A 26,986-nucleotide genomic window follows, 5' to 3' on the forward strand; every position below is an offset into this window, starting at 1 on the left:
CTTTTGTAATTTATCAGTGCTCCTGAATTATTTTGTTTCATTTTTTTTTCCTTAGTTTTAGTATCTACTTTCTTAGCAATTGCATTGATATAGTGAATTTTTGTTGGAATATTGGGTAGTGTTGTCAGTACCAACTACAACAGCAGGCAGTTTTAGTCGAACCAGAAGGTGGACAGAAAAAAATGTGACTCAATGGGATATACAAAGTTTGTAGCAGCTGGAGGTAAACTGGGTAAGAGCAGTTGTCCAGAAAATGGTGATGAGATCAGAGAAGCAGCTGTTCCAATTACAGAGGCAGGAAATAGCATTTGCAACCATGAAAACTGAAAAGGGAAAGTTTAATATACAGAGAAGTTTAGAGTTTTTTCAAGACTTTAAATCCAGGAAAGAGAAGGAAGAAATCTGGTGAGAAAAGAGGAGAATCTAGGTGAGGTAGAATGATAAAGAACTTGGATCCAGTGGTGAATGTTTTAAGAATCACTAACTAACAACATTTTCTGATCACAACAAGAGATGCTGGTACCTGGACCAGAACTATGCTTTTACTAGTATTCTACTTTGCAGGAGTTAAATTAAAGAAAACCTACAGCATCCTAGGAGTTACATGTAGTTCCAGATGCTCTTTAGTCATTCCATACTGGGCAACATATTTAGTTTCCAAAGTTAATTTCATTTTACATTACCAGTGCTATTACCACCAGCTATCAATGCTGCACTCACTTCCAGTGATGTTAACTTGTGCTCACCAACGGGCTGTGAGTCCTGAGTGTATTTGGGCATGTTGTGCCTAGCAATGAGTAAGCTGCCCCGTAACAGGCAGGCAGTAATAATACTTGAGCAGAAGGGAAGCACTGATTGCGCAGTGAGCTTACCCAGTACCAAGGGCAAAGTGAGGCAGAATCTATGAGCATGTGGAGCGAACAGGCAACTGAAATAAAGACACTTCATTAAAGCAACACTTATTAGTTGGTTATAAGGCATAAGGTGCCCCAGGAAGATTTCATTTTTTGAATTTTTTTATTCCCTTACTTCTGAATTTATGTTTGCCAAAAATTACTCTCAAGACTGAAAAAAAAAACAAAAACAAAACAAACAAACAAAAAACAAACACCTTATACCCAGAATTTAAACATTAAAAAAAGATGACATCAGGTAACCCTATAGAGAAATCTGAAATCAATAGATGTAATATATCCTACAGTAGTTGTGGGGTGGTCGGTTTTCTTAAAAAAGAAGAGTAGCCACAAAGCAGATCCAGTCAAATTGGAAGATTTGAAAACTTCTTACAGAAGGCTATTACAGTTTAAGCAACCATTTACCTTATTTAGTGTTATATCTATGGCTTACTAGAAGCTAACTGGCAGTTATGGAGCAGTATTTTGTTTCTCATTTCTATTGACAATCTTTCAATTTGAATAAAAAATTAAAAATGTTGTTGAACACTTATGATTTTAAACTGAAAAAGAAAATGTTCTTTAAGGCTGTTGCAACAAGTTACTTTTGTAAATGAAATATGCATCTCAGAGTACTTTACTGGTAAAATAAAAATCAAAACTAATTAAGTTTCAAAGCTTGGCTGTAAGAACAGTACTAATATATACCTATTCATTAAAGGTTCAATCAATCTTTTCCTTCTTATTTGTAAGAGCATTTCCACACTCCAATTTCATCATTTTAAGCTAAAAATCTATATTCCTTTGTATTGGTTATTTTTAATTGGTTTGAATTTCACACTTGGCAAGAGACAGCCACTAAGGAGGACCATTATAATTACTATGAGCCTTAACACTGGCCTGTGTGGGGACAGAATTTCATCTTTGGAGCAAAATCATGCTGCTAGAATACGATTTTACAATGTGGCTGTCTGCCAGATTACTTATCCTCTTGGGACAGACTGAATCATTTCTGGTGCTGCTTCTCCAACCCATTCTTAAGACTCTTCAATAATGAAGACTTCTTCTTAAGTAGTTTATTTCAGTATTTTACTCTTTTCTCTACAATGAGTTTTTATATCTAATCTAATCCATCCTGGCATAATTTAAACCCACTACTCATTACTAATCTACTGCAGTGAAGAAGCCTATATAAATTATATTCCACAAACTATAGGAAGTTAGATCCATTTTTTACACAGTTTATGCTTTCTGGACTTCTGATGATTTCCAGGGTTTTCTTTCGGACTTACTTTTCAAGGGAGATTTTCACACTTCTTTCTTCAAGTGTGGTACCCAAACTGAGAAAGGTGTTGCAGCTGAAGTGTTAACTGCACTGATTAGAATAACTATTTTACTTGCTTTACTGACATTATTCCTATTCACACAAATCACTATTATGTCTGCCTCTACTCATAATACTTGTTCAACTTGCGATGTATAATACCATACACATAGATCATTCCAACAACTTTATCTAGTCATAAACTTCTGTGATTGACCCTTCAGACTTAAATGAAAATGTCAGCATTTTTCCTTACTGATCTTCCCTCCAGTTTGACAATAGGTCACTAGTGATATTCTGCAGGTACCATTTTGCAAGCAATTACATACTTTTCAATCTAGTCTAAATCTGACTACTTGATTATGAGAATGCATCTGACAGTGATGCAAGATACATCTACTGCTTCTTCCCTAACCCCATGGCCTCCTATGCTATAGGAGAAAATAAGTTTGGTTTAAAATAGCTCATTTTTTATTAATCTATTAACTCATGTTTTGTCAGGAAAAATCGTCTCGGAGTAGTGAATGTGCTATAAATTCACCCCATCAGTAATTTCACAATAGCTTCCATGTGTACACAGAATCTAAGCTGACAGTAATAAGAGAAAGAAAATCACAGTTTTACTAGACACAGTCTGCAATATGTAAATATTATCTGAGTGATGCTTTGAACAAAAGAATTCCCTTTTATTCAGAACTAAAGTTCTAAAAAGGAGGGCGGGTGGATTAGAAAAGGATATTGTCAACCCTTCCAAGATGCGCTGTTTCTGATATTATTTTTTAAGGAAAAAATGCAGCTAATGCAACAGGTTTATGTGCTATAGAAGTGAACCCCAGCTGCTTGTTCTGAAGCTGATCTATAATATCAAAGTTTTCTTTCAGTTCACTGTTCTCCAAATATGTAGAAACCCCAAATCCTCAAGTTCTAAATTGCTAGTCAATAGGTTTAGATTTAGAATTTGCTGTAGCACTCTCTATTGACACCTACTGCCAATAAAATGCTGTTTTCATAATTTAAAACTAACCAACTAAGTCTCACATTTTCAGTTTATTTCCCTCAAATAGCTCAGTCAGAAAGCAACTATGCCAATCTTTACAGCACATAAAACTCCTCTACTTTTGTAGTCCCTTGGTCATATGAGTTGAAGCATGAATAACTCCAAAAATAAAATGGCTGTCTGTTTGTTGAATGATTTAATGAATGCAATTCAATTTAAGTTCCTACCTTTTCCATTTTTCAGTCATTGATATAGTGTGTGTTCTTCGTGTATGCAAAAGTATTAGGAAAGCAGCAGGTTATATAAAGGTTATTTCAGAACTTGTTGTCTTAAGAATTGGATTATTATTATAAAACTATTGCACACACTAAAATGTGAATCTAAAGTGTCTATATTCTTTCACCGTAGAAATATCACTGACCACAATTTTAATTTAGCATAATCACCACCCATAAACCTACCTCTTTTGGCATGAAGGACAACAAGCATTGCAAAGCTGACTTTCCCTTTAAGTTAACTGAATACTTATAAGGCGTTGAAGAACAGTCATCAAACACTGTCAAACAAAATTCAGAATAAAATTAAGATGTTATTACCCTAAATATCAACTTGATCACAGTTGCAGTACTTCAAAGTGATTTCCAGCATAAGGTATCTATATATTTGTATGGTAAACATTTCTCACAAAGTTAGGAATCAATATAGTACTTCTCATAAGGATTCTAAGGGTAATTTTGTGCTAATCACCAGCAACCTTCATTAAGCTTTTGATTTGCGAGAACGTAATATTTCAGAAAAAAAAAAAAAAAAACAAAAAACACTGTCATTTACCTCTGAATAAAAGTGTTAGGCAAAACCAGCTAACTAAATAAAGAAAATTAAAATCACAAGGAGAAAAATAGTCAGCTGAAGCTGTTTTTCTAAGTTACTTTTAGGCATGATCTACACAACTTTATCAATAAGACTTGCATTTCTCAGACTTTCATGTCCAATTTTAAGGCACTGGGAGAAGCATAGGTTTCCAACAAAGAAGTTAACATTCCTTTGAGATCAGTATTCATCCTGGAACACCAGGATCAATGTTCATCCAATATTCACCATTTGAACGGTACTGGACCTGACTGGATGTTACATTACTTGTTTCAAGCACAAACTCTGATCTAGAAATCATGCGCAGTAAGGTGATTCCCATGCTGGACAGCTGGCTGTTGCAGATAGTCTTACAATTCTTTTCCAAGTTAAGATGACTGGCTAGGATCCCTCATCTACCACCATATGGTAAGAAAACCCTTCTGCTTTTGTCAGATACATTTTTTTTATACTCCATATATAGTTCTACATAAAGATAAAGCTAAATATTATAATACTATATTTCAAAAGAAAGAGTTCTGATTTTCTGATCTTTCAGGGACAAGAGGCCATATAAGCAGAGCTGCAAAATTCTCTCATGACTAAAGATGTTGGAACAGCAAAGGAGATGCCAGTACTGAAGTAGAAAAGGGATGAGTAACAATGAGTGAAGGATATGAATCTGCACTAATTATATCAAGAGACAAAAGAATAGCAACCTGATTCCACATATTGCCCCAATGTCATTCTGAGTCGGGCATCATGAAGAACAGAGGTCTTGTGATTAACCTGCAAACACTCTGTACCATTAGGAAAAAGACAAGTCTGGACCCTTATACTGATGATGAACTAACTGAAGGGTAAACATAGTCTAAACAGTGGGCAGGAGCCCATGAATAGAAAATGAGTATAGTTGTTTGGATTTGTTTGGTTGGGGTTTTTTCAATTTTTTAATTTTAACTGGTAAGAGGTATTCAAACTGTTTTTTAAACACTTCTTAACCAATAGAGAAAAATAAAAACAAAAAATGAAAAGAAAAAAAATTGGGGAGGAAAATCCCTACAGGCAATCTGACATTTTCCAAATGCTTACTTTTGGCAATTGTTATTTTACAGGCAAACCAAACTATCTACTCTTAATTTATATTAAGCAGCACCTTTAAAATAATTGCTTTAGATTTTCTTAAATTGGAAAATCTGTATACCAGAAATAGCTTTACAGCTATTCTCTTACCATTATCCATTCTTCATATAATGAAAATTCTGATATAGCAAAAGAAAATACCTGACTGGTCATTAGCATTCAATTCAAAATCCTTATATTTATGGAAGTCAAACTCTATTCTGGTACATGCATGTCCCTTGTTCTGCAGCAAAAAGGGAATTGATTTTGTAGCACCGACATAAACACCACCAAAGTCAAATTGCTGCTGTAAGTTTAAAGAAAAAAAAAAAAAGGGTCAAAGCACTACGAAGTCAAGCACATTACTGACTAGAGTGTGAAAAAAATATAATTGTTCAAAGATTCGCAATTTCTAACAAAATAACAGCCTTTTTTAACCAATTGTCTTAAATTACTCTTATTATCAAAATCTTTCCAGGACATAAAATGCAACAGCTAAGAAACCAATACATAAGTCCTGTTACACCATCAGAAAAGTTTTCATGCCTTGGTAAACAGATCAGAGGATTCCTTTCCTCCTTACTGATTCCCACCCCACCCCCCCTCCCCCATAACTACACCTTAAGGAAATCCTCTCCCTTTTAACATGCTTTTCCCAGATTGTTCAGTTCAAAAGCTAAGGCTGTCAGCTACCATTAATGCAATGGGCATATATACATATTGTTTTTAATTTCTCTTCTGAAGTTTCTCTCTGATAATTTTCTCAGGAAGTTAGTATAAGGAAAAATGAAAAATATGAAGTAGGGATGAGCCACTTTGACATTCACACAAAGTAAAACACTATCAATCTTAGCAATTGCTACCAATTTTTTATACTTACCACATCAATGTTTATTTCGGGGACCTCTACAAATCCACCAATCCTAAGGATTAGTATTTCTGAATTTCGCACTGCTACCTGAGTGGACAAAAGTGTGATAATTGACAAGGTCATTTTCATGTAAGTATCTCACCAAATCAGTCATAGTTACATGAAAAAAAAAAAAAAGTTTTTGGTTTTTTGTTTAAAAAAAAAAAAAAGACACCAACCAAACAACCTGCCCCAGAGACAATGAGGGGAGAAAGACATTCACATTAATTTGTAATGAAAATATAATTATGCTCTTATAATGCATTTCTGTTATGGAAATATAAAGAGGTAAGAAAATATCTTCATTTTCCAGGACATTTATATACAGATTCCAGTGAGATGTGGCTTCAAAGAAGAACCAGTCATGCCTCTGTGGCATACCATATCTGTGATGGTTGTAACTGTCCACAAAAAAAAAAAAAAAAGAAAAACAAAACAAACCCACACAAATTTTTAGGAAATACCAGTTTTCAGCAGAGAAACAAAGCATTGCAGGAAGTTGTGTCACTAGGTTGAACAGTTTAGTCCAACAGGAGGAAGATAAGTGGTTGGGTTAAATTTAAGCTTAGTGGATGGTTTAGATCTATTCAGCAAATGAGAGGACTGGAAAGCATACTACAAGAGATTGCTTGACAGAGATCCTGGTACAAAGTAGATACTGTTGTTTTGAGCAATGCTAAATCTGGTTTAGAAGTAGAAAAAAGATAGGGATACTAGCTTTAGAGTTCATACTGTAGGCAGCCACAGAAGATGGATAATCCAGGATTACAGTCAGAAAAAGGTAGCAAAGATCAGCCCCATGATAGTATACTTTTACCCATTCTCACTTATCTGATCAGGAACAAGTTCAGGAAGCAGGCATGCAGAAAACAAAATAGGATTTGTTGTTTATTGCACTCCCATCATCAAATCAAGTCTACTAGTAAATCCACCTCTGAGATGACCACAAAAAAATGTCAAGAAATTAAAGACACTGCAGTGTTACAGTCCTGCTCCAATACAAATCATAAAAGCAGTGGATATGCCTATATAATCTTCTGAAGACAACCACAAGTCACTTTCAAGAGCTTGCCAAAGGTATAGTATCAATCAGTTCAAACAGAGAGGACTGAGACAACATTCAGAATAGGTTACAGCAGCCATCAACTGCTGATAAAAAACACCTTTTTCTTCTCCCCTCCCCCTGCCTCCCCAAGCATTAGAACACTGGAGATAAAATCCAAAAGATGCTTAAATGCACACACACCTCCACACATAAACAGATAACATAACACTCAAAAGACAAAGTTCTTCCAGTTCTGATTACCTCCACTTTTGTATCAAAATTCATTTTTGCAGTTGGATTAAAACAGATTTTGAGATCAGCATAGCCTCCCACAGGTACCACCCCTTCAGAAGGGGAGATCATCATTCCAGGCAGTGGGTTTGAATCAAGAACCTTCAAACACAAACATAAAACATTAATAATTCTGAAAAAGGTGGTGGGTTTGGGGAAAGGAAGTGGGGAGAGATTTAGTTTGTGTTTTTGTTGGGGTATTGGAATTTTGTTTGGGCATTTTTTAATACCAGTATATCTATAATGAAGATTTTATATTCTCACAAGAACATTCATAGCATGCAATGCTAACTTGGACTTAGAAGCTTGAGAAAAAAATACACGTAAACCAAATAAAGCAACAAATTCCTAAACATGATGACTGTCAGTTTCTACTACAAAATAATGTTTGCACACTGGTTGGAAACTTCACATTCCGGTTTTCAGGTTGTTTTCCAGTTGTTTTCAAGAACAAATTAAAATTAAAACTTGCTATCTAGCAAATCTCCAGAATATCTTACAATGCATATTTTCAGTGACAGATAAATTCTTCAGCTCTTTTTTGACACTCACAGTAAGAAGACAGGTCACAGGATCCTAATACTGTAAAGTTCATTAATAATACTATTAGTAAATATCCAGTTTAAACACAATTAGTAGAGGCAAAATAAAAATTGTTCTCTTCTAATGCACTTCAAATGGATAACGTTTTAAAGTATAGCTACACAAGTGATAATGACCAAGACCAAGCAGCCATCTCTTGGCTTAAAAGTAAATATGAAGGCTTAAAAGGCTGGGTGTGTTTGCCTTATTGATTATGCAGATTTTATTAATTCAGATCTATCCTCCAAGAGTGCAGTAATAATACTTATTACAATGCTCCATTAATAAACAGAAAATGAGGTAAAAATCAAAATAATCAAGTTTCTTAGTATCATAGTAACGTAGTAAAAAAAAGTTCTGAGGATTTTAATGAAAACTCTTTTGTTTCACTAAATAAATAGAGCAAATTACTGTGTGATCAGAAGAACAAATGAAGTTAGGTTTCCTACTAATTTGTGTATTATGTCTTTACACACTCTGGCATCCAGCTCATCTCTTAACCAATTGGTAATACAGCCTATCTTCCTCTCAAATGTTAGTAACCACATTTGCTGTGTCTGCTCTAGGTCTATGCATGTACTGCCTGGACAGCTAGTAGGAATGATAGCCAATTTGCTCTGCCTCTCAAAATATAAAAACACCCAAGCTGTAACTGCTTTTACATATGCTACGCCAGTACGAGGTTCTACTCCCACTACTGGTTCTCATGAGACTTCCAGAACTTTTTAGACCATTATCACTTTGCTTGTTTGTTGGTCCATCTACCCATCAATCCAAATTTGACAGAGGGCCGAATTCCTATTCACATAAATATTGCTTCTTCAGAAAACCAAACAAAAATTTAAGTAGGCATGTATCTAATAACTGGGAACACAAACTCTAACATGATCTGATAAAATTAACTCCCTTCTTCCTCCCCAAGAACTTAAATATGTTAAAAATAATTGTAGCTTACTTGGAAGTAAGCATGATTGCATCCTGTGTTTCGAAGAGTAGCTGTCTTACAAGTAGATAAGCCCATTGGACTATGACTGAAGGGTATCCTTTGTTCCACAAACTGAACTTTAGTAGCACCAAGCTATTAAAAAAAATAAGGAAAACCAAGCAAACTACATATTACTAAGTGCAAATACATAAATCAGCCTAATTTTCATTATATAATGAATTAATATACTTGTAGAAATGCATAAATTAGAAGTATTCAAATAGACAAACACGGTTTAAATGTCAGACAATATTTACTCAACATATTGAACTTTATTCAAAGAGAACAGACAACCCCAGAGATATTTCTGGGCTAATTTCAAGGCAAATAAAAATATTTTAATTAAATTTAATTTAACAGCATAAGCTGTGTGATTTTCTTTTCATCCTAAATGTGTGATCAGGACAAGATACTTCACAGTTTTTAATAGCAGTAGAAATGCTAGTATTCTAACTTACACACACTCTCATTCATGTATGTAGCAATTTCCAAGGCTTCAAAAGAAGAGGAAGAAAATGAAAAAAGTTACTGGGGAAAAAGCCTAAAAGATAAAGCAAGCACATAAAAAGGAAGGGAAAGTTTTTATTGGCTCCCAAAATAGAAGTTCTAGTGCATGCAGCCTGTACAATTCAGTGAGGAAAAAAAAAAGAAAAAAAAAAAAAAAAGAAAGAAAGAATGAGTCTTTCTCCTTTGCACTCCCTGGCATGTAATGTAAGATGTGATATGATTAACCTAAGATGAATTTCACTGTTTAGAAGACTATCCAGAGCACTGCTTTTCAAATTATCGCAAATGCCAACACAAAATTACATTACAGTCTGTTGTCTCATATACCTTCCCACACACAGATTGATTTTTATCCCTTCATATATGTGTCTATAGTATTATCACCTTTCAACCTTTGTCTGCCTAAACTAAGCAAGCCAAGAATAGTAATTACCACTTTGTATATAAGGACAACTAAGTTGTGGTGCAAAAAAAGGTATATCATTGAAGGCAAGAAAAAGGCAAATTGTCTTTGTCTTGCCTTCTCCATTCATGTCTTTGGAGCAATATTCTCTTTTTAAACATCTCAAATAGAAGACATATGAGACTAAAATAATTTTTAAATACATAATAAAAATAGATTTAAGAAATTACTTGTTTTGAAAAACCACACATTTTGCTTCTCTATACCTCCTACACAAATTCTTACCTTTGCAAAACATTTCAACGTAATTGTGTTTCCTTTATGCACACACAACTTGAATTCTCCTGCTTCTGGAGAGCTGTACCGTGGATGCCAAACAACTTCACACTCCAGATCTCTATAGGCCTCCACAAAGCCTAAGTAAATATGCGTAATTTACATGTTATTGCATACATACAGTTATCAAATTGTTAATTAGAATAACATAAGCACATTCAAGTGAAATTACTATTACTGAAGACTAAGCCTACTTTTCAAAGGTGTTGAGCAGTATGCAGAATTAAGTAGAATTATTTTCTGAATTCTCATGACTATTGCATAATCTATTTATTAGTATCCTGCAGTAAAATCCACTCAGGAGTTCACTGGCAGTTTTTAGCCATGAATTTTAAAATTTAGCCAACATTTTAAAAAATAGAACCAGACTAGAATCACAAATTTGGGAAAGACCATATACATTTTCCTGCTTGCAATAGAGTCTGAACTTGTATCAGCAGAAATATCTTTTCTTAAGAAATCAGAGCTGATCGAGCCAAATTTTGTTTGAACTGTGTAATGCCAATTCAGTTAGCAGTTGGCTCTTTAATAATGGAGTTCTATCATACTCCTGCAGAACACTATAATTCAAAGGAAAGAAGGTAGAAGTTAAAGTTTCACAACAGTTCTAATAATATTGACCCATAATGTAAGTGGAAACTGATCCCAGATTGAATTCTATTTGTATCACTCAGACTCTCTACATTGTCTTAGTAGCTTCACATACAGTGCTTTTGGGAAATTTCATATCCTGATAAGCTGTATAATATTGCTAACTGCAATTAAATACCTGCCTCACTTCTGAAATCACCAATCTGTACTGAGAAAAATAGTTACATAAGCACTGCTGGCATAGAAACAATTAACTGTACTGAGTATGCAGTCAGAGAAGGCCTCATAGAGGGAGTGCTGCTATGATATACATTCTCATCTGGTACTACTTTTGGCATACACTGATGTTGACCAAAATCTAAAAAATAGAGTTTATACTATCAGCTGAATGTTTGTTTCATTTAACTTTGTTGACATTTAAGATAACATGCACATACACTGGACAGTATACCTTTGGCTGGCTGTACAGAAAATGCAGTTTTTCTATTTTTCATTACAGGTTTCCAAGTAAATTTAGCAGGATGGTTTCTGGGATTGTATACCCTGACAGTTGTTCTAAATTCTGCTTCTGCTAGGTAGCCAGGATTAGGATTTAAGATTATTTCTCTTGCAGACAGCTCAAGTTCAACAGACACTGCTTTTGCAATTACCAGCACATGCCCAAGATGTTGGTTGTTTATTGTATAAGTGAAAGATCTGTAACAAAAATATATATTTTTATGTATTTGTTACATCCAATTTATGTGAAATATAATCATTAGCAAGAAAATCCTTGACAAAGCAATTGTGAACACACAGTTAAGATTGATAAGAGAAATTTGCAATTGTTTTGCATACAACTTAAATCATATTGAAAGTAAAGATCATCCCAAAAGATGATCAACCTCATACAGTCATTTCAACAGCATTATGAAAATGAGAGTCCTAACTCCATATCAGAAGGCTTGAAAACCGTGTGCCTATAAATTTATCCACATGCTGCATCAAAAGCATACATGCAGCAACGCAACACTATGCTGGAAAAAGCACAGCATTTTCTATTAAATTTTCCTAACAAATACATTGTAATGGCAAACATTTTTCCTTGATATACCTGTGGCTATATGGGCTTTTGACAGGACAGTTTCTTGGGTTTTTTTTTAAATCTTAAGAAATATTACTATACTAGCAAAATTTTGCAACATAAAACTGTATTAATTATTGCAATATCACCATAACTGAGTGTATACCATTAACAATTATCATAATTAGACTGAGCTTAAACCAGCCACAGGATTTTTTATTTTACTACTGCAAAGAAAATATGTAAATCAAGACAATTTTAAAAAGCCTTACTTTTTAAACATTCCTAGAGTCTTTGTCTCAAATGCAATTGGAACATGACTCTGTGTAAGAGGGGGCACCACCTGAGACAATGGACCTGACTTCTGTAATTCATCGATTTCAATATCAATTTGTACCCATATATGAACTAACAAGTTATTGACGATGTGCAGTTTCCTGAATGTTGTAGAATGCACACAAACATCACCAAAATCCATAGTAGAAGGACCTGGAATATATAAGTATAACCAGTAAAACATTATGATCAAAACATTTTAGTTCCTCAAATTACAGAATTAGTCAGTTAGAACAGCCCTGTGGCAGAACAAATTCACACTAAAATTTGGAAGTAAATACCATGCCTGTTCTGTGTGCTTTCAGTAGTACAATTCAAACGCCAGCACCAACATTTATTTCTATAACAGCAAAAGCAATGCGCTAATTACTAAAGGGATTATTAATAATCACAAATACTTTTTATTGATCAGATATTTAAATAGTTAGACAACCAGCAATTCTCTGAGAATTTATATACTTAACCTGTTTGTTTGCTCCCTCGTGTTTGACCATTTGGCCTAATAATTCATGCAATTTGGTGGTGACAGGATTATCTCCCTACTTTATTTATGGCTATCACCAATTTTTATGCTGGACTGCAAACTTCAGTACTCATGGCACTAATCAAACATCTTACAAAACTCTAAGTACTATTTGTACTTAATATATTTATCTTATTCTCCTTTTCCCTAAGTGTATCAGTATGCACAGCTACACTATTCAAGTTCTGGCTTCACTGAAAATTTAAAAAAAAAAGGCCAGAACATACTGAATATTTTTATTTCCTGCTAAATAATTTTACCGAAAAAAATTATCTCAAAATAGGCTAGTTTTAATACCAAGTGATGTTAACAGATGAGAGCCTCACAGAATTTAGCAGGTGTAAATCCCCATCACAGAACAATCCACTGAAATTATTTTAAAGGAGAATCCTGAAGAAGTTTCACTTTTTTTGGGTGTCACAGTTCACTGTTAATTCCCAGAAATTCTGGACACACCCATGAATCTTCCCAATATTAATATAAGTCCAGATACTGCCCAATAACAAGGCATAGGGGTATCAACAACCCTCATACTATGCTTCATTTATGCTCTTCTAATAAGCAGTAGCATGAGCAGTCTTTAAAGAAAGCTCTTTTTACATTTTCACATCTAATCATACCTCGCTATTTTGTGAGAAGTAAAAAGCTTTAGTTAAACACTACTGTAGATAGTAAACTGCCACCAAATTAAGCTATTTTCTATTTAAGTTGAAAAGTTATGAACATAAAGTGCATTACTGTAAATAAGAGCTTTTATAACAACTAGTGTATTTATTATTATAGTACCATATTTAGTAACCAAATTAAAAATCTTACCTATGAGTATTTGATAAAGCTGCTTTGATGTCAAAGTTAGACTACAATCTTCCTTTTCTTGGGTAGAAGATGGCATAGCATTAAGCCCGCTCCAAGTCTGTGATAAGCACAAAGCATCTTCTCAGAGCAGGATTAAAATCCTCATGCTTTTTATATGGTAAACAAATTACTCTTATGTTACTATTCACACATTTAACTTACATCTTTGACTGAAGATTTAAAACCAATTGGTGATGTTTTTTGACTAGTTAATAGGCAATTCTCATCTAAAGGAAGCACTTTGAACTCTGTCTTCTCCTTGTGAATATCTGTGATTGACATCTTTGGTGACATAAGCCCTTCAGCTGGTTGAAGGCCTATGTTTACAGAATTATTATAAATATAAAACTGCCTATAGGGGAGGAGAAAAAAAAAAATATGGAAATCCAGAAGTTTGAGCATCCCATGTTCCACACATTAAACTATTTAATATGGTTAAACAAAACAAATTATACTCTAATTTACGATATTTCATTATCAAAAAAATACCTCAATTTCAGAAAATGCATTGAAAAGTCTTTTACTGTATTGTTTAGGCAACAATTAACAACTGTTGCACATTTGTAGAATTGCTTAGCTACCAAAATATAAATATATCATGTCTAAAATACTTGTTCAAGAACAATTAAGCTGTAAAAAGTCAAGTACTTAAAAGTTAGTAAATACCAAGATTACAATGGATCATTTAATTGCATATGTCTGAACTGCACCACTTACAGCCTTATTTTCAGAGCAATTAATTTTTTTGGTTAAAGTTCAAATTCAATCAATGTTACCTGCAACCAAGGGATTTGAAACTTCCAGAGATCTTATACAGATGTTTTCTACCAAGTATTCAGAAAATTAATACTATGTTGGATAATAGTGAAATTCATCTGACAACTGTGAAACATTCCTTTCTGATCTTGCTCCTCATGCAATAAAATATAACTTTAATATATGCCTTATAGTTATATAAACAGTTCAACCATTCCACAACACCAGTTTCTTTCAAGAACACCATATACCATGTACATGTATAAAAATGAAATAAATCAAGCTCTGCAAGCCTTGTCTGAATCATGATGTATATAAACAGAGTAAGGTAAATTGAGATTACAAGAATAATCCACTGCCACTATTTTTTTCTTTAAGTAATGGCTCTTTCAAACTAAACAATCTTAAGATATTACTCATCTTCTTTAGAGGTTTTACAGGTTGGTTATGGGTTTCCTTGGTTTTTTGCTTTTTATAAAACTTTTAGAAATAGCAGAGGCGTAAGTTCTTTTCCGTTATTTTGTTCCAAAGCATATCTAAAATAAAGCTAAAAGACCAATACAATCCTTTAATATTATCTGCTTTATTACACAAATTATTTCATAATTTACATACTGAATCTGCCACTCTGGGTCAGCTACAGATACAAGTTGGAAATACATACTATTTATCATATAAAAATAAAAGAGAATCCAACACAGTCAGTGTCACATTTTTCCTATTTACTGTAGCCAACTCTTCTTAAAATTTGGCATTTTATTGTAATTTCAAGTTTCAGGCCTCCATCCCTACATTTTATCCAGGGAGTGATCTCTAAGTGTCTAAATAAACATTTGAACAAAACAGGTTTTGTTTTAGGCATTCTAAATGAAGATCCCAAGACCATAAGTATTTCAGCATGGGACAAATTTAGGTACATGATTGGTGCCACTAAGTTAACTGCACATATAAACACATTTTTCATTTAAGTTTGAAGAATTTATCCTTTAAACAAAGTCTTACCTAGTGGTATCTTTCAGTAAGCGACACTGTCTTAAACTAGAAATGAAGTCTGCATAGTATTCCTTATGTGCTTCTTTTGACAGTCGTTCATAGTCAGTATAAGAAAACTCTGGATCTATATAATTATATCTTTCAGTCTTTGTGAAAATAGTCCTAAATATTTAAAAAGAATTGAAGTTTCACTATGTGTGTAAAATAATTCTCGTCTTATTAGAATGAAAACATCAATTTTGTTACATATATATTTCATTGCAAACATTCTTTTTATTGTAGCTGATTATTAATATTTAACCTCATAAGGGCAACCATAAAAATGAAATACTGAAACTGTAATAGATGCATTTGTAGTTTCACATGAGAAAAGCAACTCATGAAATTTATGTGCAAAAGGCATAAGTAGAACTCTGAATTCTAAGGAACTTTAGGCCTGAAAAACAAAAAAGCCACAAAAACCAGTAAACTGTCATATGAGTAACCAATCTCTATCCCTTATATACTATATAAGAATGTGCAAATTTACATTGTATATTTGCATAATTTTTACCTGTACTTTTTATTCCGTTCACTAGGCCTAATGCTGGCTGCCCGATCATTAGGAAAAGCCGTAAGTACATCACTCTTACAATTCCTGTTTATCCGGTGAGTATGAATTTGTGTTTGGGTTGACTTAAGCATTGCCACAGGTGCTGTATCAGTACACTGTCTTGTGTCATGAGCTACAAACTGTCCAGTTGCATTGGAAATCATTGGTGTTATACCTTAAAATTCAAGTAAAACACGTTACATTCATACAGATATTCATACAGATATTCATACATACATATTCATTCATTCATACAGATATTCATTCATAAAGATATTCATTCATTCATACAGATACTGAACAATAGTCAGCATAAAAAAGTATTAGAAAAATTAATGGTGGACCATTAATTTATAATGGTCCACCTAGCATTGCAATTATCAGTCACCCATCCCACTGTTTTCCTCAGACAAGAGGGAAAAAGGCATTCAGACCATACTAACAATCAAACACTTTCCCTGGTCTAGATCACAGACAAGCAAATACTAGAATGCAAACCACTCCTACTATGTCCAGCTGTGGCTCACTGTCTTGTGCATGCACATGACCAAGCACTCGGAGCTGCCTCTATGACACCAATGTATGCAGTTTCCTAAAGCTTGCCTTAAGGGCTGCAAACACAGGCATGATTTTTGACAAAGAACACCCAATCTATCACAATTAAAAAGACCTCTGATCTTTTTCACTCTAGTTTCAGAAAAGCATGTCTACATTAAAGAGAAAAATTACGACAGAAAGTAGTCCATGTGTTTGCTCACTTCTCTTGTCTATATGTGTGTTTTAAATATCTATGTTTAAAACAGCAATACAAATAAATTAGTAAATCCAGTCTTCCACTGCCCTTTTCTCCCAGACCTGAAAAAAAAACAAAAAAAAAACACCAAAAAAAACCCAAACCACTAAACAACTATGTTCCATCCTCCAAACTATAAGTGATTCCTATAGTATATTCCTTCTGATGCCCATGGAGGCACAGTTTGCAAAGAGCTTCATTCCAGCCTTATCCCCCCTCCACCGTATACAGATACAAGTATACATACTCATCCTCAGAGACTGGGAGAACATGAAGATATAGAACCCATCTATATAAGGATCTAAAAAAAAAATCACTTTCCCTCCATGCTTCAATGAAGCTTAGAAGCAAAGCATAAATATCAGTAGCCTATAGAGCACAGGTACCCCCAATAACCTCTTTATAAACCTGCAATAGGAGCAGAATGAGGACATTAATAGGACAAAAGGTAAATGAGCATTTAGAAAAGTTGACAAAACCTGAATATTATATTATCTCTTTGATCCGTAGAAACATATTTTACTTGCGTATAAGCACTTTAAAAAGTACTTAAAAAATATTTTATCACTTGTCACTTATCTTTTTAGCATCTTACCAGGATTAACTTTGAATAGAATGTTTTTTCGTTTAGATTTGCACACGCCATTAAAGCTCAAATATATTTGGTGAAAGGATTTTGTCTTCAGAACCTGAAAATTATTTTTCTCAAATGCCGTACCAATTATATCAACAACTTGCTTCACTTTAAATGTTCCTATTTGATGTGGAGTAAATGAAAACATCACGTCCTGGAAAGTAAAAGTTGTTATGAGACATATGAGCAGAAAAGGAAAGAGAAAAGTTTTGTGTAATTCTCTGTTTGAGTCACTTCTTTCCACACTTACTTCTAAGATAAGTGTTCAAAACTGACCTTTTAGAATATGCCAACTGCCACACATAAATCAACAATATAAGAAAATAAAAAACTGCTACACATCAGAACACCACAAAGTTGCAGTTGCCCATTTCCGAGGCAAATTATTCTCTCTTGTGCCCTGAGTTACAGGTTTGTGAATTTGTAAGTGTCTGACTCCATATTTGACATAAATTTAGCAAAATTTCTTCCATTAAAAGAAATTTTATCTCACTCAAGTAGCTGTGATTTACTGAAAGAAAATAAAAGGATCCTGGAAAGGTTTAAACATAATTCAGTCTTCTCAAGTCAGTAAAATATAAGAAATTTAAGGCCAGGAAAAAAATGAGTAAAGTTTCTTTAGTGCTGTGTCATGGTTTAAGCCCAGGACATGCTGCAATTATTTTTTTTTCCAAATTTAAAATAGTACTTGTTGCTTCCTGGAGCACAGGAAAGACTCTACATGAGGAGGGAAAAAAAAAACACATTTGGATGATATTAAACGCCATGGCTACTGAAATGAAATTGTTCTGGTTTATTTTCAAGGAGTTCCACTGCTGACCACTGTAATCAGCATGTCTACAGAATCTAAGAGAAAGGCTTAGTTACCTTTGCAGATTTTTTTGCAATTTTTCCTTTTTCAGGAGAAATATTAAAGTGAGCAGTCTTGCGGAAGCTGAATGTTACTGGAAGGGACTCGGATTCATTTTTGAGCGTGCACAGAACTTGTGTTTGTTCACCCATGAAACAGTCCGAAAAGTTAATAACTGGTCCTGGATTAAAAGTTAACATGACAGGAAGCCCAGAACCTGTCAAAGCTAAGTCCATGTGATGGGGATGATTCACTGCAAAAGGCAAACAAATACAAAAAAAAAAAAACACAAAAAAATCTCGCACACCTATTTGCTTACACACAGAAAAGTCATACTGTAGTTTTATGGTTGCAAAACCAATATAATACCATAATATGGTGTAATTACAATGCAATTTTCTATAAACATAGCCCAGACATGCTTACTTATAATGGCTGTTAGGTAACATATTCCCTCATTATGGAAGCTGAAGGTGATCAACTATCCACTTGAAAATGCACAAAACTGATATTAGCAAAATGCTGGTGACTTGCAAATGATTGGGGGCTCTTTTAAGTCCTTCAAATATTTATATTTATAATTAAGTTCTAGGTGTTCACTAGCAGCTGGTGTATTCATGACACACAATTCCCTCCTGCTTTCTACTCACTGTTCAAAGAGGTTTTGGTGCTAAAACATTAAAGATGTAAGTTACAATAATTTTCTTGTATAAATAGAACAAAAAAAAAACAACAAAACAAAACAACAAAAAAAAACCCACAAACATAGGTTTCCCATAAAACTGTTAACATGAAGAAGTTAAAAAAAAAAAATCCAGACATACAGTTTTATCATCCATATGCACATTTCTGATAGTCACTATTGATTGATGGCTTGGCTTCGTGAACGAAGATTTGAGAGGGCTTTACCCACGCTTACTACAAGCGTGATGATGACTAAAAGGGCAATGTGGGATAGGCAAATCCGGTTGGAAAGAAGGCTGCTTGGTCATTCAGGATGTTTCCGAACAAGACTGTCATCTCCTGGGTCAATCTTAAGCGACCAATGTCCTGAACTGCCTGCATGCAGGGTTGGGTCTGCAGTGATAGTCACTATACATTTCCAGTAACAAACCTTTGATTGCTGCATCATCATCATTGAGGGCCTGCAGACACACATGTCTATTTCCAACATCCTCAAATCTCAGAAACAGTACATAATCTTGTTTTGGTGATGAGTCATGCACTCCAAAGTCTCTTTGAAATTTTCTGTAAAATCCACAATCTCTAATTACAAGATGGGGAAAAAAACAAAGCACCAAACTCCAACACATAAAAAAATCAAGGCTTATTTTTCATCAACCAGTCTGGCTTTGTTGCAGTTGGATACAGTTTGAACGAATGGCCTTTATACTTCCTTTCAGACAGTGGAGCAGCAACAAAATTAAGCTCGACAGTACCTGTATGCTTATTATACCAGTCATTTGACATCTTGTCCAGTCTACAACGGTTTTCTAAGCTAATACTACATGCATAATAACCACCTATAATTATAGTTTAAGTATGGGATATAGCTAGAGAGCATTTTCTTTTTCTTTTCCTTATTTTCAAAAGAAATGTTCCTTTACGGTTTTTTGGTTTTGGGTTGTTTTTTTTTTTTTAATGGAACAAAATTAGTCCAAAATGTTTTGGTCTCTTGGTGATGATATATATATTCTTTCAAAATTCTGCACATATAGTATATCTTTATGAAATAAATCTGCAGTCATCAAAAAGGCATTTAATCTGACACTGTAAAATTCTCTCAACAATCTTTAAAGACTTAACATACTTAATGAGAACTGCAATTAGTTCCCTTGGCAAAATCTAATAAAATTCTTGTTCTCGCAAAAAGAGCTTAACCAATTCTTGGTTCAAATAAACCCTTAATGCATTATAAAATCTCTTCCAGATAATCCCTTCAGACTTTACTTCCTCATTTGTAGTATCATGCCAAGCATTTCTTTGAAGACACATAAAACATAAGAAATCATTGATTAAAAAAATTGCAGACACATTAACTTAAAATCATTACAAAATAGCTTAGCCAAATCAGTTTGCATGCATGTGTCTAATTTGGAGCACTCACTCACTTTGGAGTAAAGCACAATGTAACCAAAGACTTCCCATAAGGCAGCAAGGTGCCTTGATTAGGAATGCACAAGATCAAGGTGGAAACATCTACATCTCTTTTTCTATTCTTGAGGCTTAAGTCTTGTAAAGCAGCATCTGAACTCCTCTGAAGATCTGTTCCCTAAAATATAATCAAAATGTAGAATAGTTTAGCCTGTTTTACTTCCCCTTTTGTATTTGGTATTTGGGTGGGGTTTGGGGGGTTTGTTCATTGGTTTTGTTGTGGTTTTGTTATTTGGGGTTGTTTGGTTGGTTGTTTGGGGTTTTTTTCAGCGGGTAGTAGTGTTTTTTTCCTTCCACATACATTTTCATCATTTTCATATCATTCACACATCATCACACAGAAATTCATAACTTAAGTAATAGCACTGCCATAACTACCTATCACATGACCAATTAACCAATTTTTAAACAGCAATCCCATGACAAGGTTTTGAATTCCCTTTTTTAAAGATGATGCTCACTCACATGATTTCACTGCCTGAGAAAAATAGTGAAAACAGACTCATAACATCTTAGAATACCAAAGTATGTTTTGATTTCCAAGCAGGATTTCAAGCAAAAGCATTCCAAAAAAAAATAACAAACAAGCAAACAAACCCCACACAGATGCATGGACTGTACTTAGTACTGTTAAGATGTCACAAAGTGAAACAGAGATATCTGAAAAACTGAATTCCAAGCTTATATTATAGGAACATATTTGTTGATTAGACAGAAATTTTAGCAAGCCTATGGATCAGGAAATGGTATGACATAGTAAAAACTACTAGAAGATTAGTGTTGAGAAACAAAAAAAGCAAAAGCAGAAGTGAAAAAAATGTTTTCAACTGAAATAAAACCCAGAACAGTTTCTTACCATCTCTCCTCCAATGGCATTGTCTTCCAGTACTGCTACCCAGTCCATACACTCAGGACTTTCATTGTATAAAGATATTTGTTCAGTCTTTGAAGACCCAAAGTAAACTGGTCCAAAGTTAATGCATTCCAATATATTTCCACAAGACACTCCTAGAACTTTAAGAACTTGCTCAACCACAACAGCTTTGACCCATACTTCAGTGCAGCCATGACCCTCCAACTCCACTCTGTTGGTAAGAGTAGAAAGCAGCAATAGGTAATGTAGAAAAGTGTTAGAAATAATACACTTGGTTTAATTAAAACCTATGCAAAACTGAACCTAAGCAGAGCATTCAAATCACTGATTCTCTATAAACAACCTAACCTGGGGCGGGGGGACGTTGCACTTGACAAAGTGATACCAAAAGAGATACTACTATTCAGTAAGAATCACACATTACATTGTGGAGTTTTCGGGGACTTTTTAAGTTTTACTGCTCTTTTAATGCTTGAAAAAATAGGAACGATATCTCAAAAGAACCAGAGATATCCATAGATGATACATTTGTTTCTAGCTACTAATTCTGGTATATATGCAGTAATCTTCTTTTAGGCAACTGGAGAAAAATTTCATCTAACAAGCATAAAAGAACTATTGCTCTTCCTGACTGAATGCTAGATCTAGATGATATCACAAAACACCAAAGGACCATAAATACAGCGTACAAATCTTTATTACTAGAATTTTTATAAAACAAAGCATGTTTGTTCTTGTTACACAAAACAAATCTACTAATATGGCTATTGTTCTAATAGAATCAACTATCCTTTTAAATTGCCTCCGAGCTGAAAAAAAAAATAAACATAGAATCATAGAATAGTTAGGGTTGGAAAGGACCTTGAGATCACAGTATCACAATATCACAGTATGCTAGAGATTGGAAGGGACCTCAAAAGATCATCTAGTCCAATCCCCCTGCCGGAGCAGGAACACCTAGATAATGTTACACAGGAATGTGTCCAGGCGGGCTTTGAATGTCTCCAGGGAAGGAGACTCCACAACCTCCCTGGGCAGCCTGTTCCAGTGTTCCGTCACCCTCACTGAGAAGAAGTTTCTTCTCAAGTTTAAGTGGAACCTCTTGTGTTCCAGTTTGCATCCATTACCCCTTGTCCTATCATTGTTTGCCACTGAGTAGAGCCTGGCTCCATCCTCGTGACACTCCCCCTTTATATATTTATATACATTAATAAGGTCACCCCTCAGTCTCCTCTTCTCCAAACTATAGAGACCCAGCTCCCTCAGTCTTTCCTCATAAGGGAGATGCTCCACTCCCTTAATCATCTTAGATGCCCTGCGCTGGACTCTCTCCAGCAGGTCCCTGTCCTTCTTGAACTGAGGGACCCAGAACTGGACACAATATTCCAGATGGGGTCTCACCAGGGCAGACTAGAGAGGAAGGAGGACCTCTCTCGACCTACTAACCACCCCCCTTCTAATACACCCCAGGATGCTATTGGCCTTCTTGGCCACAAGGGCACAGTCTTGGCTCATGGTCATCCTGTTGTCCACGAGGACCCCCAGGTCCCTCTCCCCTACGCTGCTCTCTAACAGGTCGTTACCCAACCTATACTGGAACCTGGGGTTGTTCCTGCCCAGATGCAGGACTCCACACTTTCCCTTGTTATATTTCATCAAATTATTCCCTGCCCAACTCTCCAGCCTGTCCAGGTCTTGCTGGATGGCAGCACAGCCTTCTGGCGTGTCAGCCACTCCTTCCAGCTTAGTGTCATCAGCAAACTTGCTGATAGTACACTCAATTCCCTCATCTAAATCGTCGATGAATATATTAAATAATACTGGTCCCAGTACTGACCCTTGAGGCACTCCACTAGATACAGGCCTCCAACTAGATTCCGCCCCATAGACTACAACTTCTTTCCTTCAGCCAGTTCACAGTCCACCTCACTACCTGATCATCCAGACCACACTTCCTCAATTTAGCTGTGAGGATGCTGTGGGAGACTGTGTCAAATGCTTTGCTGAAGTCAAGGTAGACCACATCCACCGCTCTGCCATCATCCATCCATCGTGTTATTTCCTCATAAAAGGCTAAGAGATTGGTCAAGCATGACTTCCCCTTGGTGAAGCCATGTTGACTGCCCCTCATAACCCTCTTATCCTTGATATGCCTTAAGATGGCACCAAGGATAAGGTGTTCCATCACTTTCCCAGGGATGGAGGTGAGGCTGACTGGTCTATAGTTACCCAGGTCCTCCTTCTTGACCTTTTTGAAGACTGGAGTGACATTTGCTTTCCTCCAGTCCTCGGGCACCTCTCCCGTTTCCCAAGACTTGATAAAGATAACGGAGAGTGGTCTAGCAATGACTTCCGCCAGTTCCCTCAGCACCTACAGGTGAATCCCATCTGGACCCATGGATTTATGGATGTCCAGATTGCTCAACTGGTCTCTAACCCATTCCTCATTGACTAAGGCAAACTGCTCCGTTGACCTGACTTCATCTGAGGTCTCAGGGGTAAAGGACTCTTCAGGACTGCCTGCAGCAGAGTAGACAGAGACAAAGAAGGCATTCAGTAACTCTGCCATCTCTGTATCTTCTGTCACCAGGGCACCCATCCCATTCATCAGTGGGCCTACATTGCCTCTGGTGTTAGTTTTATCTGCCATGTATTTGAAAAAGCTCTTCCTGCTGTCCTTGATCCCTCTCACCAGATTTAATTCTAAGGAGGCCTTAGTCAACCTAGCTGCCTTCCTACATCCTCTAGCAGCAGCTTTATATTCCTCTCAAGTGGCCAGCCCCTCCTTTCATGACCTGTAAACTCTCCTCTTCCACTTGAGCATACCCAGCAATTCCCTATTTAGCCACGCAGGTCTCCTGACCCTCTTCCTTGACTTCCTACGTGTAGGGATGCTCCAATCTTGAGCTCGGAAAAAGCAATTCTTGAATGCCAACCAACTATCTTGGGCCCCTTTACCTTCAAGCAGCCTTGCCCATGGGATTTCCCCTAGCAATTGCTTGAAAAGGCCAAAGTTTGCCCTGCTAAAATCCAGGGTTGCAATTCTACTTGCAATTCTACTGGTCCTACCACACAAGATCCTGAATTCCACCATCTCGTGGTCGCTGCAACCAAGGCAGCCCTCAACCCTTACTGCTTCAACCAGATCCTCCTTGTTAGTGAGGATGAGATCCAGCAGCGCTCCTCTCCTGGTTGGCTCATCCACCATTTGCAGGAGGAAGTTATCATCCATACACTGGAGGAACCTCCTGGACTGTGGCTGGGTTGCTGAGTAGTCCTTCCAGCAAACAACAGGGAAGTTAAAATCCCCCACAACGAACACGGCCTTTGACTGTGAGGCCGCTCTCAGCTGCCTGTAGAAGGCCTCGTCAACTTCCTCACCCTGATCTGGTGGCCTGTAACAGACACCCACAACAGTATCCCCCCTGCCAGCCTGCCCCTTAATTCTCACCCACAGACTCTCAACTCGCTCGTCAAAGAGATCACCTAGTTCCAACTCCCCTGCCATGGGCTGGGACACCTCACACTAAACCATGTCACCAAAGGCTCTGTCCAACCTGGCCTTGAACATCACCAGGGATGGAGCATTCACAATTTCCTTGGGCAACCCATTCAAGTGCCTCACCACCTTTATGGTGAAGAATTTCTTCCTTATATCCAATCTAAACTTCCCCTGTTTAAGTTTTAACTCGTTACCCCTTGTCCTGTCACTACAGTCCCTAATGAACAGTCCATCACCAGCATTCCTATAGCCTCCCTTCAGATACTGGAAGGCTGCTATGAGGTCTCCATGCAGCCTTCTCTTCTCCAGGCTGAACAGCCCCAACTTTCTCAGCCAATCTTCACACAGGAGATGCAACAGTCCCCTGATGATCCTCGTGGCCCTCCTCTGGACTTGTTCCAAAAGTTCCATATCCTCTTGATGTTGAGCACACCAGAACTGCACACAATACTCCAAGTGAGGTCTCATGAGAGCAAAGTAGAGGGACAGGATCACCTCCTTCAACCTGCTGGTCATGCTCCTTTTGATGCAGCCCAGGATACAGCTGGCTTTCTGGGCTACAAGCACACACTGAAGCCGCCTCATGATCATTTTCTCATCAACCAATACCCCCAAGTCCTTCTCTGTAGGGCTGCTCTGAATCTGTGCCTGGGATTGCTCTGACCCAGGTGTAGGACCTTGCACTTAGCATGGTTAAACTTCATGAGGTTGGCATCAGCCAACCTCACAAGCGTGTCAAGGTCCCTCTGGATGCCATTCCTTCCCTCCAACGTATCAACCAAATCACACATCTTGGTGTCATCAGCAAACTTGCTGAGGGCGCACTCAATCCCACTGTCCAGGTCACCAACAAAGATGTTGAACAAGACCGGTCCCAACACTGATCCCTGAGGGACACCTCTCGTTACTGGTCTCCAGCTGGACATTGAGCCATTGACCACAACTCTTTGCGTGCAGCCATCCAGCCAGTTCTTTATCCACCCAGTGGTCCACCTATCAAATTGATGTCTCTCCAATTTAGAGACAAAGATGTCACGTGGGACAGTGTCGAATGCTTTGCACAAGTCCAGATAGATGACATCAACTGCCCTACCCCTATCCATCAGTTCCATAGCCCCATCAGAAGGCCACTAAATTGGTCAGGCAGGATTTCCCCTTAGTGAAGCCATGCTGTCTGTCACCAAGCACCTTGTTGTTTTTCATGTGCCTTAGCATGCCTTCCAGGAGAATCAGCTCCAAGATTTTGCCAGGCACAGAGGTGAGACTGACTGGTCTGTAGTTCCCTGGGTCATTCGTTTTCCCCTTCTTGAAAATGGGGGTTATATTTCCCTTTTTCCAGCTGTCGGGAACTTCACCTGACTGCCATGATTTTTCAAATATGATGGACAGTCGCTTAGCAACTTCATTTGCCAGCTCCTTCAGGACCCGCAGATGGATTCAATCAGGTCCTACGTACTTGTGGGTGTTCAGGATGGTCTCAAACCAGATCCTCTCCTACAGTGGGCCTAAGGCCTTCATTTTCACAGACCCTGCGTCTACCTTCCACCTTGGGTGGTGTGGTCAGAGCCTTTGCCCATGAAGACCAAGGCAAAGAAGTCATTCAGAACCTCAGCCTTCTCCTAATCTAGGGTAGCCAGTCCTCCTGATAGCTTCTGGAGGGTGCCTATGTTGTCCTTAGTCTGTCTTTTATTCACTACATTCCTATAGAATCCTTTCCTGTTATCCTTAACATCCCTAGCTAAATTTAATTCTAACTGGGCCTTAGCTTTCCTAATCTGGTCCCTAGCTTCCTGGACAACATCCCTGTATTGTCCCCAGGCTTCCTGTCCTTGCTTCCACCTTTTATAAGCCTCTTTTTTCCTTCAAATTTTCCTCAGCAGCTCCTTATGCATGCAAGGACGTCTCCTGGCCCTCCTGCTGCACTTCCTTTCATCCTGGGATGAAACACTCCTGAGCTTGTAGCAGGTGATCCTTGAATATCAACTGGCAGTCTTGGGCCCCTCTGCCCTCTAGGGCTATATCCCATGGATCCTTACTAAGCAGGCTCCTGAAGAGGCCAAAGTCTTTTCTCCTGAAGTCCAGAACAGTGAGCTTGCTGCATGCTCTTCTCACTGTCCTAAGGATCTTGAATTCGACCATCTCATGATTGCTGCAACCAAGGCTGCCCTGGAATGTCACATTTCCAACGAGCCCTTCCCTGTTGGTGAGCACGAGGTCAAGCATGGC

General features: G+C 36.8%; 1 protein-coding gene across 1 annotated transcript in view; it reads right to left on the bottom strand.

The window, feature by feature from the left end:
- The window catches only part of CFAP47 (cilia and flagella associated protein 47), a gene marked incomplete at its 5' end in the record, with an annotated part of 281,148 nt that overhangs the window by 247,635 nt on the left and 6,527 nt on the right, over positions 1-26,986 (bottom strand). The window contains 17 exons of the mRNA XM_062608026.1: positions 3,676-3,770; positions 5,348-5,492; positions 6,066-6,143; positions 7,402-7,533; positions 8,969-9,091; positions 10,194-10,324; positions 11,287-11,531; positions 12,171-12,387; positions 13,574-13,670; positions 13,775-13,964; positions 15,371-15,523; positions 15,915-16,128; positions 17,342-17,534; positions 18,248-18,483; positions 19,345-19,478; positions 20,342-20,502; positions 21,241-21,469. Of these exons, the coding sequence (XP_062464010.1) occupies positions 3,676-3,770; positions 5,348-5,492; positions 6,066-6,143; positions 7,402-7,533; positions 8,969-9,091; positions 10,194-10,324; positions 11,287-11,531; positions 12,171-12,387; positions 13,574-13,670; positions 13,775-13,964; positions 15,371-15,523; positions 15,915-16,128; positions 17,342-17,534; positions 18,248-18,483; positions 19,345-19,478; positions 20,342-20,502; positions 21,241-21,469 (2,773 nt within the window). The remainder of the gene's footprint in view (positions 1-3,675; positions 3,771-5,347; positions 5,493-6,065; positions 6,144-7,401; positions 7,534-8,968; positions 9,092-10,193; positions 10,325-11,286; positions 11,532-12,170; positions 12,388-13,573; positions 13,671-13,774; positions 13,965-15,370; positions 15,524-15,914; positions 16,129-17,341; positions 17,535-18,247; positions 18,484-19,344; positions 19,479-20,341; positions 20,503-21,240; positions 21,470-26,986) is intronic.

Source organism: Pezoporus occidentalis, unplaced genomic scaffold, assembly GCF_034315485.1.
Source record: "Pezoporus occidentalis ecotype Australia unplaced genomic scaffold, CSIRO_AGI_Poc_V1 ctg129, whole genome shotgun sequence".
Classification (NCBI taxonomy): Eukaryota; Metazoa; Chordata; class Aves; order Psittaciformes; family Psittacidae; genus Pezoporus; species Pezoporus occidentalis.